The sequence below is a fragment of the Watersipora subatra genome, chromosome 10 (assembly GCF_963576615.1).
Source record: "Watersipora subatra chromosome 10, tzWatSuba1.1, whole genome shotgun sequence".
NCBI lineage: Eukaryota > Metazoa > Bryozoa > Gymnolaemata > Cheilostomatida > Watersiporidae > Watersipora > Watersipora subatra.
The window spans coordinates 3,914,130-3,927,507 of record NC_088717.1 but is presented as its reverse complement, the minus strand read 5'-3'; the positions used below and the strand labels follow the sequence as shown (position 1 = coordinate 3,927,507).

At 35.3% G+C, this 13,378-nt stretch overlaps 1 protein-coding gene across 2 annotated transcripts in view; it reads left to right on the top strand.

Annotated features, from left to right (window-relative positions):
- The window catches only part of LOC137405738 (cytoplasmic protein NCK2-like), a 39,644-nt gene extending 27,552 nt beyond the window's left edge, over positions 1 to 12,092 (top strand). For both annotated transcript variants that reach the window (XM_068092112.1, XM_068092111.1), the window contains exons 6-9: positions 3,740 to 3,923; positions 4,149 to 4,289; positions 7,487 to 7,643; positions 11,208 to 12,092. In XM_068092112.1, coding sequence (XP_067948213.1) covers positions 3,740 to 3,923; positions 4,149 to 4,289; positions 7,487 to 7,643; positions 11,208 to 11,408 — 683 coding nt within the window. In that variant the 3' untranslated portion in view covers positions 11,409 to 12,092. The remainder of the gene's footprint in view (positions 1 to 3,739; positions 3,924 to 4,148; positions 4,290 to 7,486; positions 7,644 to 11,207) is intronic.
- The last annotated feature ends 1,286 nt before the right edge of the window (positions 12,093 to 13,378 follow it).

Genomic DNA, 13,378 nt, shown 5'->3' with positions numbered 1-13,378 from the left:
TTATATTACGTCTTACATTGATAAAATGTAAAACTTAATATACGTTTTATATTTTATCTGTTTTATATCTATTTTATATTACCCTACAGGATGAATTTATTCGCGGAGTTATATTTCGCGAAAATTGTCTTTTCATGCATACTCGCGGATGAATTTATTCGCGGCTAAAAACTGCCACTCTCTAGGAAAAGTTAACTCTATTGCGGCTAGTAATAGATATTCCTACGCATGCGCACACCACGTGTTCCGGTTTCTATTTAGCTTACAACTGCGAGGTGATCGTGCTATTCTACGGTAAACAATTTTTGCTGCGTCCAGAGGTTTTCACGAATATTCATCGCATTGGAGGCCTTTGATAAGCCAACAACTTGTGGTAAGTAATGAGTTTTTTACATTTACTAAATTAGTTGAATTTTACTTTGGTTCTTCGGTAAAACGCAATACTAATTTTTTCCATCCCTACTGCTTCATTATTTGTTTTAGTGTGAGAGAGAGATTTGTATCATACACCGAAGAACAATGATTGCAAGGGTGGTAGATGTCATTCTTAGAAGATCACCAATCATTCAGGGAGGTCTGGTGGGATTTTGAGGTGTCAAATTGAGGTTGAAGTGACCGCAGCTACTTACGAAAAGAATATCTGTTTTTAAAAAAGGAGCAAAATTGCCTTTACGAGCACAAATCTTTGGCCAACCAGCAGAACTTTGCATTAGTAAGCCACAAGGAGAGTTCTGGTGATAACTTCCTTACCAGCCATGTAGTAGCGAGAGATCAACACCTACCCAAGACAGTGACAGCGACAGAGCTGCTATTACCAAAATAACTAGTCAGAAAGCACCATTACACGCTAGTATTCACATATCAAGAGTACCAGTTTAATTTTATTGCTAGACAACCACCATATGGACTAAACTGTTTATATTTACTCCATTCATCGTTTGTAAAATTTTATTTGTATTTGAAATGTTTTATTTGTACACTCAAGTTTGTAATAAATTATAGTACATCTATACATGAAATAAAATATATAATTTAATCATGTTTGCTACAGCGATATCAAGGAGTTGTTGTCGATGAAGGCGTCTAGGTTGACTGGTTGCCTTTCTGCCTATATTCCTGCCTTGATGAATATTACTACTTGTCTCTAGTTTTTGTAATCGGAGTAGGTTGTTTCATTCTCAATCTGAAACACAAAACAGAAAAAATATTAACAAGTGTTGAGGAAGTACAAAACAATAGGCTGAAGTATTTGATGAAAGCGATCAGTTTTTAAACAAAAGAATTAACTAATGCAGTTGATTATGGAAAAACGTATCTGCACTGTAAATCAAATACATACCATAATGTCCAGATCCGAGTCATGATCATCCTTGACTTCGGTATTAGAGATTGATGGAGTTGATTCTAATGTAAAAAGACTAGGAGAGCTTTTTTGCTATGCTGAAGCCATGCCGAATAACTTGTAAAAACCTTGAATAATTTTGTAAAGTTTGACGCAATGGCAATAAAGCTCGAAGCCTGGCGATGATTTTAAAGAAGTTGTGGAACTCGGCTACGTTTAGTACTTCTGCCTCGCGGCTATTTTCGCGATGACGCCATTTTGCATATCTTGTGACAACCTCGAATAACTTTGTAAATAAATGTGATGCATTGCCAATGGTGTTAGCTCAAAGCTCAGGCAATGATTTTAAAATTGTTTTGGAACTCAATTACGTTTAGTATTTACATTAAAAACTAGGCTAGCGACTAGTTTTCAATTTGATGCAGTAGTTATTCTCTCTTGTGATTAAAAATAGAACTAATTATTCACTGAATTTAATAATTCGCGGGATTGACTGTTCGGGAAATCGCGAATTTTTATGACCAACGAATATTTTCATCCTGTAGGGTAGGTTTTATATTTGATAAAACCCCCATTTGATATTTGATATGTTTGATATATTTATACGTTTTATATTTGATTTATCCCCCACCTGCGTTATATAAAAAAGGGCAGTAGGTAAGCTGAAGTTAAACACACACGGAAACCCATATACCGAACTACAATACCGACAATACCTTTCTTAGTTGGCAAAGGAAGCCAAAGATGGTAAATACCGAGGATACCGACACCAGAAAAACCGACACAAAAGTGCAAGGATATCCTATCCGGCACTAAATTATATATCGGCCCAACACTAAATATATCACCCCACTAAGACATTACCTCATGTGAGAAAGTTTGCACCAGGGATCCCTCTATGAGGAATCTGAGCCACCAGCTGGAAAATTCTAGAGAGGATGGTTTTGCTTTTCTTATACAAATTAAGATATCTATTTGATTCAGCTATGACTGTAAGTTGTTCCACGTTGTTGGCAGTGTCATATCTTATAAGAAACTATGATGAAAGCTCATGAAGAACAGTTATTCCATATGTAATATTTATACCGATATGTTGGCATACACAATGGAGTTACTCAGAGTAAACCAGCTACTATAACTTCTTGAATTTAATCTTTCCACTACACTCAGACAGGACTTGACATAAATCTACTACTAAACAATCATGAAGCTAGAATGATTTTTTTTATCAGTGTAAAAGAATTCTCATGCAGGATTAAGAAAAGAAAATTGTGTCTCAATATTTACTTATCCAATATGAATTCAATATTTCCCCTTTCTTATGCCTAATCAACATCTGATGTAAAATTTCACTGTCTTGCTCGCTCGACATGAACCATTACACTTCTGATCAATTTGAGAGAGTTCGTGGTTGGGTAGTGCAGAACAAATGGTGGCAATGGCTTCATTCCCATACAGAATTCAGTATAAAGTGGTGACTAACGACAGGGCGTTTACGATGCGAATAGTTGTATTAATAACTATGTATAGCCAACCTTTGTCATTCAATGAGAGTGCATATGTAAGATGTTTTAACCTTGTGCCTATTTGGTCTGTACAGTCATTGGCCAAATGGCCATTTGGCCAATGATCATCGTCGCTAACTTTACATATCGCAGAATGCAAGGTATATTTATAATCATAGGGAATATGATTGCAGCTGAAATTCAAATTCACAAAACAGGCATTCGGTCTTTATTAAATTTAATTTTTAGTTTCAAATATTTGACGGAAGCTTGTGTTTGATTGGAAAATATATTAATCGCGTTTGCAACATTTATTTCGTCACTATCATTCGATTCAATTGAATTGTCAGCTGCTGGACAAGAACTAGCTGGAACAATGTTCATTTTGTGAGCTCAGTTTTGACTCTTGTGGCAGCACTTTAGGCACACCCACTTTTCAGTTGAGATTTGCCCAATTTATGTCAACATGGAGAGGTTTCTATACATATGTACTGGTTGCCTGAACTTGAAATGGTTATTGCTAATCTATGTTTCACCACATATAATATGTGTGGTTCAATATTATATTCAACATCCCATGTCTTGCCTATGATAGTATTTTCGGCGATTTTCTTCTCATGTAAAGCAAGAGAGCACAACTACATTCAGCTTTAACTATTATCTCACAATGTTATGGTTTGATTGGTTTATCAAATGCTGCAGCATTCTCAAGGAAATTTGCTGAACTGGCGATAATGCTAGTTCTCTGCTAAAGGATGTAAATACATGTATATCGGCTAGTACTAATATTGGAATACAATAGTGTCTCTTCTCAATTTGAACCATCATTCTAATATGGTCATTTTGTCAATAAGCATGCGAGATTGCCACCGCTAGTGTTGTGCACATGTAGGTACAAAGGATTCGGAGAAAGGATGGTTTCCTAGCAATTACGTGGAAGCTTTGGCTGAGCAGCTATACTCTCAGGCAGCGTATATGACAGATGAACCTTCAGCAGAGCCTCTCGACATCGTATTAACTCTCTACCCATTTAAATCTGAGAATCCTGAGGAACTCAACTTTGTTAAAGACGAACGGTGAGCATTCCATTCAATAGATAACGCTAAGACATTTCCTTTTCTTCTACAGACTCGCTAGATATAACTCTATGTTTTACAGACAATCCAATCATGTTATAAGAATATAAAGTTCAAGGATGTATGGTTGGTATGCTCAACTTCTGCCGTGATAGAGTCAGTCTGGGACAATAGTCCCCTAGTTAAGGTTGTCAGTCTCGTTATTTTCTATCCCTTCGCTCACAGGCTTGAAATAATCGGCAAACCATCGGAGGATCCTGACTGGTGGAAAGCTCGTAATGATAGAGGAAAGATAGGCTTGGTTCCTATCAACTACGTGCAAGTGCTCACAGAACACACCGCGTGTAGTGAGGATTATTTAGACAGGTGAGTTCTTCCTCCACTTCAACATTCTTAGACTCTTGATTTACTGAGAAGTTATATAGTTCAATAGGAAACAATTTGTTACTTTTATTTGCCAACCAAGGCTATGAACTACTGCCAACAAGTGATCTTTCACTGCCAAACAGTCGGTCGCAGGTTTTGACTCAGTATCAAAATATATTCATTATTTATGGATCTTGGAAGCATCAGTTTTTTACTAAATATAAAATAATTTACTGCTTTAAATTGTTTGAAGTTGCTATTACAGTTTTCTGACTTATCCAGAACCTGAATGGAATTCTAGTAGCGCATCAATGATTCGATTGATTCTATTGATTGAGCACGTATTTTACTTTGATGAGTGATTAATGGAAACCACTGTTGGAAATAAGTGATTCTATTTTCCGTATTATTCTAAATTGTAACAAAAATTCATTATAAGTTGTTTGTCAGTCGTCTAAACATAACTAAATTTTGATTACAGTAGCTATGACCTAATTAGATGTGGAGGAAAAAGGCCGTGAAATTATTTAAATGGCTTTCATTCATTTAAAATTATTTAAATGGCTTTCGATACACCACAACTTGCTTTGCTAGCTTACGTAATTGCAGAAATATTGACTCTGAAAACATCTCAGGCATTTATTCCATACTAATATGTTGATATTTTCACTGCTCTACTGAGCAAAAAAAAGCCAAAATTGATCAATCGACATATGAATCAAGGAGTCGTCTGTCCTGGTTATTAATGACTTACCAAAGGAGTGTCTTGCCTAAAATATATTTTTATAGGAGAGAAAACCTGTGCCTCAAATTGCTTGCTAGGATATTTGGGTTACTCCCTGAGAAATCATATCAGTTTGACCGAGGACGGTGAAATCTTTAGCAAATTTTCTTTCTGTAGACGGGAGTTTGAATACATTATTTATTTTAAACTAAGGTCAATTGTTAGAATTTTTAGATTATTATTCATCGAAGACAACAAAGATTAGGAGTTGTAATTCGATCGGAGTAGCCAACCTTGTTGGTTTAAAGGTTCTATTGTAAATGTGACTAGAGTCGCCTATAGGAATGGACAAGCAAATCCAATTTTATTTAGTGTCATTTTTAGTGTCTAAATGAGTTATTAAATAATTGTGCTTAGAACAGTTTGCCAGAACTATAATTATATATTTGAATTAGGAACTTTTAAAGGTTCTATTTAGCGATGCAGAAGATTTTGGTTTGCTGTCGCATCGTTGTGATCAATGTCTGTTGTCAGATGAACACATCTAACAGTGGAGGTTTAATATTTCGAATTATTTTGGTCTAGTCATAGAGGTTAATAGTTTCACCTTTGTAACCTTGAGGGTCGCTGTGCAAGTGATAAATCGAATGTTAACAATTTTAAACTGTGGTATGGACATGCCTTGAAATAAATATCATTTAATAATAAAAAGATGAATGAAGATGGGGAATAGTAAATCTGCAACAAAAGGCGTTCTGCAGAATAACATACAATCTTCAACACGCAAAGTAAAAGACTAGCAAATATTTGACAATTAATCTATAAGTTACGTTGTGTACTTTTGATGATGCACCATGTGGAAAAATACTTTGACACCAAAAAATTGATTGACCTGTATTATACATTTTTCTAGCCTCATCTAATTTCAGGCATAGAGTTTTAGGGCTATACTGGCTCAACAGATTTGGAAAAGATTTTGTTATTACAGAAAAAAACTGTAAGGATTGTTTTATGTATCAAAGCAAAAACATCAGTAATTAATAGCTTTTCTTCATTGAAATAATACCTATAAAAATGCTTTTTATATTCTGCCTTGTGCTGCATTTTATAAATATTTTTAAAGATTTTAATTTCTCAAAATATGTTAATTGATTGCAGTTACTATACCAGACAAAAGACGAACAATACATTTAAAATACAATATTTTAAAACTAATCAAGGTGAGAGATATATTTTTGTTCCCTGCAGCTAAATTATTCAATAAATACTGTACTTCCAAGACTTTTATGACTTGATTTCAAATGTTATAAAAGTGAAGCTGGCAGAGCGCTTGTGGGCAGCCGGTGACACTGGTGCTGCCGGTGCTCACTCACATGTATGATGCCATAACTGTATCCGTTCTTCTGCAAACTGCCAGCGAGCTTGTCCTGTTGTTAGTCTCGAACTATCGGGCAGTCCGTTTCACTTCTTTTTTGTATTGTTGGTTACTTTCTGTGCTTCACCTATAAATGATACGCTATAAAACATCACACACGCACATATAACTGCAGTAGTTTCTAACCTACAATGTTTTGAGTTTGCTGAAGTATCATAATTACGTAAATATGAGTGAAAAGGCTTGTTAAAAAAATTATTAAAATTATTTCGGCTAAGTTAGTTTGAACTTACCCTCATCTTAAACAATAGCAAGTTATATCAAAATCTCTATCACCATTTCTACTTACAAACCTACCTTCCATGTTTCTAAACTTCCATTCACATATCTATCAAGTACATTAACAATAAAAGCCTTTTTGATGATGATCATTTTTCTGATGACTTTTGTGTTAAAAATAAAAAATTTTAAATTTTTGTTTTCATCTTTTAATATGTTTTCCTTAGGTTTATATAATTGATCTGTTTAAATAAAATGTAATCAACTCTGTCATTTATTAAGGAATAACCTCAGGTTATTGGGCATCGTAACCAATTAAACAAATTGCACTTTATTCCTATAAGAACTTTTGATCCAACACCCAATGGTTTTAACGTACGAAGCTATTCTTAGGGTGAATTCACTTCATAAGTAGAGGCATCAAATAGCATAGTTATTAAACTTATGGCAAGATGTATTTTCATTGTTGCAACCATCGCTTCCTAGCAAGCGTGTCTAGATGGACAACTCTCAGTCAGGAGAGGACAAATCTTAAGAATTTATGTAGTCAGAGTTACTGTAAGTCTAATGTATTGTGTTGTTGTGCCAGTTAAACAGCTGCTACGCCTGTTTAAGGTTTTTATCTTAGACTTTCATGCTGGTTAGGCAGACTTTGTTATGACATTTAACTAAAGCAGTTTACTTGAGCTCGTTTGCGCACAACGCAGTTTCATTTTATTCTTTCAAACACTTTTTTCAGTTTCAATTGTTTCTCTGGTCATCTCAACTTAACAGGCGTCTTGCATCGTAATGCTGATCATATGGATCTTTGTTCACTAGAGATGAGGACACGGAAGGTCGACTCAAATACGCCAAGGGGTCCAACTATGAGTCCAAGGAGTGGTTCTATGGCAAAATCACGAGGTCAGAAGCGGAGAGTTGGTTGAGCAGATTAGCCGACCACGGCGACTACCTCATCCGACAGTCCGAGACAAATGTAGGTCACATACAAGTAGTTCATTCTTTTTTCGATCTTTTGTTCCCTTTTTATATTTTTATTCAAAGATTTCATGATAGTCTCCTTTTATGCTCGATATACCTCGTTTAGCGGACCCGGGTTTTCTGACGATTTAGATTTTTGGCTGATGTGTTTTTTTATCACAAAATTCATTCATATATCAAACATATTTAGACATCACTCTTTAGCTTATAGCCTTACTAAGGGAGAATACTAAACATGCTATAACTAGTAGACGCTCCTATAACGTAAACCTCCTATAACATAGCATCCAGTTAATGTAAAGAAATTATGTAAAGTTTTTGTTTCTTATTACATAAAATATTTGATATAAAGAAAAGCGTAAAGCCGGTCGAAGATCTCAAATTCAATTTAGATAATGATAATCTCATAATCGGCCTAGAAATTTCATTTTTTCCTTTGCTGCACTTGAGAAAAAAATGGCATATATGGGTATCTCTATTATTAGTATATGTAGTATCACTCTGGTAGTCTAGTGAGCATATATGACATATATGGGTATCTCTATTATTAGTATATGTAGTATCACTCTGGTAGTCTAGTGAGCAGTCGCTAAATGTGCTGATAAACCGCAGCGAATAAGTAGCTGCACAAATATTCAGCAATACCCAAAGGTAGTTGATTAGTGCAGATGTAAAAGTGTCGGTCAACCAAGCAGAATGTCCCGAGCTGGTGTCTCGATGAAAGAAATATTTCATTCTTATCTCTAAACCTGGTTTCTGACACATGAACAGACAGACATCAGAGTGATGATATATTTTGGTTTTACTGTATACAGTTTTACAAGACATACACATATTTCTTCTTGTTCCATAGATCTCCCTGTTTAGAAAAAACATTTGAAAAAATTAATTTAAATTAGTGCTAAAGGTGTGCACTTCCCTTAACTTTACATAAAATTGTCGTAATTATGAACCATAACCCAAGTGAAAAGGATGAGAAAAAAGATAAAAGTTCTCAATGCAAACCAATACTATCAGTTATTGTACTGTAATTTAATTGAAAGGTTTAGTTTAGTTTTTTTTCTTTTCTACTGGCCAAAGAAGTAAGTGTGAGAAGATATTGGAATGTATTAGGCTATTTAAATGTATTTGACTTTGTATCATTTATAATCCTATAAGCGTTAGGGTGCTCGGAACTAATTATTAACATTGTAGTCTGTGTACTTACATGTACTTACATGTACACAGAGGTGTAAGCAATACAGATATATACCTCATGTTCCTAATGAAAGTTACATGAACTTTAACTGTCCTATTGTGTCATCCTCGCTTCTCCTATGATGTGAACTGAACGGTGAAATTCACCATGCCTGCACTTCACGCTTTATATCGGAAAGCGGACAGCTTAGCATTTTCAGTTTTTCAACAGAGCTGTTACTGTTTTGATATGAAAAGGGGAACAATGTCGTTTCTCAAAATCAGTGTGATCAGCCCTGCCAGCTTGACATTTTATTTGATCATTATACCTTAGCGAGTCGATATGTTGAGATACAAATCAAACACAGATGACAGCTGAGCATAACAGCGATGAATGAGCTCATCTATATACTATATGATAATGGTTATAAAAACAGCTTATAAACAGTGGCAGGTAATGTAGTTGCCATTGGTTAATTTGAGTAAGCTAGTATCCGTATCGCTAAACTTACTAATAAGAGCCGTGAGAGCAAGCTTTAGTGACTGCGAGTAATGTAACGCAGAGTCGCTAGGCTTAAGGTGTGGTCACACGAGCACCGAACCGACGTAGGATCGGCTCGGAGGCTGGTTCGGTTCATGGCACATGTCACACGGCATCCGAAGTCACTTCGCTTCCTAGATACCATACGTGTAGAGACAGGACACGGTTTCATTAGTAGTTTTTATGCGTTTGAGTTAAATATTTCTATTTTAAACAAAAAACTTTGAGGAACAATTATAAATTATAATTACACAGCAGATTTATCAGAAGATTGTTCAGCTGCTCAAAATAAATCACTCGATACAAAGATTTTGCCAACCCTTCCCATCAACATAATTATATTTTTTTATTAACATGAATGTTTTTCTATGCTGAGTACATAACAAACAAAAACAGTCTTTATCATAGTACTGTGGTTTTACATAAATAAATCAGTCAACGATACTTCATCAGGATGAATATGACACATTACTTATATTCTACACGAAAGAAAATCACAACCATTCTCTTACATTTATGCAAAACTTGAGTGCACCATCTTACATTTATGCAACACAATCACAAGTCCGGGTGAACCTTGTCGTAAATCGCTTCATGTTGTTTATTTAACGAAATAAAAGGATCGTCCCATTTCTTTTTTAACTTTACTCACACGCACGTAAGGAGAAATGTGATGTGTGCTCGCTAGAATTCTAGAATTTTAACCAGCCAATAAGAGCAAGGGTTCGGCCACGAAATTCCGAGCAGGACCGAAATAGTTCGTTTCGGCCAGAAATGTTTTCGGCCAAACTTTTTACAGCTGAGAGCGACGTCGTTTTGCGTCATTTAGTTCGGTTCGGCACTCGTGTGACCACCCCTTTAGTGTAACCCAGATCACCCATTGTATCCATTGCATCTCGTGTAGCCTAATTGGTTAGCTTCTTGTCTTGTAAATGGGAGGTTCTAAGATCAAATCTTGTGCAATACGGAGTTTTATTGCTAGATTTTAATCACTATAACTGGATAGACACGCGACAAACTTAGAGATTTATATAGACTAGCTAAATGCCTTGTGTTGCACGGTTAAGAAAATTATTACCCAATAAATTTTAGTAACTCACCTGGTAGGTTACTCAGAACGCCAGACATTCGGCCGGCATATATATATAAATGTCAATGTTCATTATCCGTACGTCTAGTCTTAGCGATATAGTTTTGGTTTCTCGCCGATGAATAATTGTGCACATACTCATTACACTGGGTAAAATACACTCACTTAAAGCGCTTGCTGAAATACTATTGGTTACTACTAGTACGCTTGAAAATCATGATTGCGTGAGGGATCATGGCATGTCACGTTATTATCACGAGCTAGCTTCATGGCTCTTATTATAGCAAAGGTTTAGACAAGCTGAAGTTGCTAGCTTAAGTTACTCAGGTTCGCCAATTTGATAATTTTGTTAATTAGTCAACTTAGCCAATAGCAATTACATTGTCTGCCACTGTTTATAAGCTGTTTTTATCACCCGTGCAACACCGTGCATTCAGTAGTCCTAATATATATTAACATGCCTGGTTCTACCAATATTCTCATAGTAATACGCGTTTTATTTATCAATCTTGCTAACATGAAAAACTATTTATAATTTTCAAGTTTCCCTCCAATATGATGATTTATGATTTTATATCCTTTTTCAATTTAACAAACTTATGGCTTGTACATTTGCCATGCTTTTGTTTTACTGATTAATCCATTAGCTCCTATACAAGATACAAGATAGGCTTTGAAATGAAAACTGCATGTATTGTGTTAAAATTTGTTGTGATTCAAATAGAAAAATCTAAAACACTTTATTTTTATAGATTGGAGATTTCACAGTGTCCGTGAAAGCGTCAACGAAAAACAGACATTTTCTCGTCAGCTCATCCAATAACGAGACAGTATTTAAGATAGGTCAGCAGACGTTCTCATCTTTGGATGAGTTAGTCGAACACTACACAAGACATCCGATATTTCGCAGTGACTCTGAGAAACTCTATCTTGTCAAGCCATTTAGGTTATGAGCTTAATATAGCTTCTCCCTTTTGTATGTTGCCAAAGAGTTATGTGTACATAAGGAATGGCTCTAGAATACCCTGTAATATACCTCAGTGTGTGAGTGTGTGTGAAACGCATGGTCTCTAGTGCTTTTAGACTGCCAAGTTTAGTGAAAACAATTTAATACTGAATGAAAAGTTCAAGCGAACATCTTGTCATTTATGTTTTTATGGCCATATCCAAGGAAATATGGCAGGTTAATTCAGTGCATACATAGCTTAAGGGCGTACACTGCGTAAGTCTCTTCTATAGGTTGCCCTTGGTAACTTTTTGTCTTAATATTGTCACATAAGTGGGAATTGACAGAATTTTTTGATGCGATCAAATGTTGTACTACGAAATTTTTTATAGAATCTTTGACATGTTAGAAGTACAAGCATTGTCTAAATATCTCAATTATATACGCCTTTTCTGTACTCGAGTATACCAGTACAACCTTATACTTAATTTAATCTGGTTGTTGGACTGGTCATTGGTTAAAGCTGGGTGAATAGTGGACAGATACTCAGCTGTTTTCTACTTTTTGTTCTACTTATCAACTAAACTCTCTATTTATTACTTCCCTCCTTTATATACATTTCAGTATAATAGTCTAACATCTATCCCTGCTATAGATATCATCTACATTATAATAAAACTCTCTACTTCAATTGCCAAGTCTACTTATTGATAATATATGTTTATGCTTGTTGTGACTTAATATCTTAACTGCCTACTTGTTGTGACTTAATACCTTTACTGCTTACTTGTTGTGACTTAATACGTCAACTGCCTATACTTGTTGTGACTTAATACCTTTACTGCCTACTTGTGACTTAATACCTTTACTGCCTACTTTTGACTTAATACGTCAACTGCCTATACTTGTTGTGACTTAATACCTTTACTGCCTACTTGTGACTTAATACCTTTACTGCCTACTTGTTGTGACTTCATACCTTTACTGCCTACTTGTGACTTAATACGTCAACTGCCTACTTGTTGTGACTTAATACCTTTACTGCCTACTTGTGACTTCATACCTTTACTGCCTACTTGTGACTTAATACGTCAACTGCCTATACTTGTTGTGACTTAATACCTTTACTGCCTACTTGTTGTGACTTAATACCTTTACTGCCTACTTGTGACTTAATACTTTTACTGCCTACTTGTTGCGACTTAATACCTTAACCGCCTACTTGTCATGACTTAATATCGTGACGGCCCACTTGACTTATAACAATGGTACATTATTACTTGGAGTTATGCACCCACAATTATACACTTGTTAGTCATAACACTGGCGCATGTGGAGGCACCTTCATATGTTACTTCAGTTTCTTGAAATGCCTTCCTTCTAAAACAAACAAATTTTAAATGAAAAATCAAATATTAACAAACTTTGCCAATTTAAGGATATTTTTTGTGTCTTGAAAATGTAATAAAGCTTTTATTGTCCTTTCAAAGTCTGAAACATCCCAGAAAAAAAATGATTTAGGAAGACCTACAATAATACAAAATTGCTCAAACAAAATTATAAACTATATAATTTTTTGTTCATGCATATGTCAAGAGCTTATTTAAGTGTCTTAAGTAAAAACATTCAAATCCATAAATAGCAATATTAAAATACGCACGGACCACACCATGTAACTGTAGTCAAATTGCAGCACTAATTAGGTAAGCAAGCCATAGGGCTTGTCAGGATATGGTGGGATTGACATTTTTAAATCCCCTTGTGTATAGTTATAAAACTATTTACAGAGGCATCAGTTGTATTGATTGGTTGCAGTCTGGGAAGTCGGCTGACCATCCTACTCGGTGTACATAGTCTGGGAGCTAACCTGACCTGCAGATTCTAATTGGTAAATTGTTAGTAGTTGATTAGACAGCTGCCTTTTTGGTAGGATATAAAGCTGAGGCCGAGTTGGCAAGATGCCATTCTTAGGGCGCG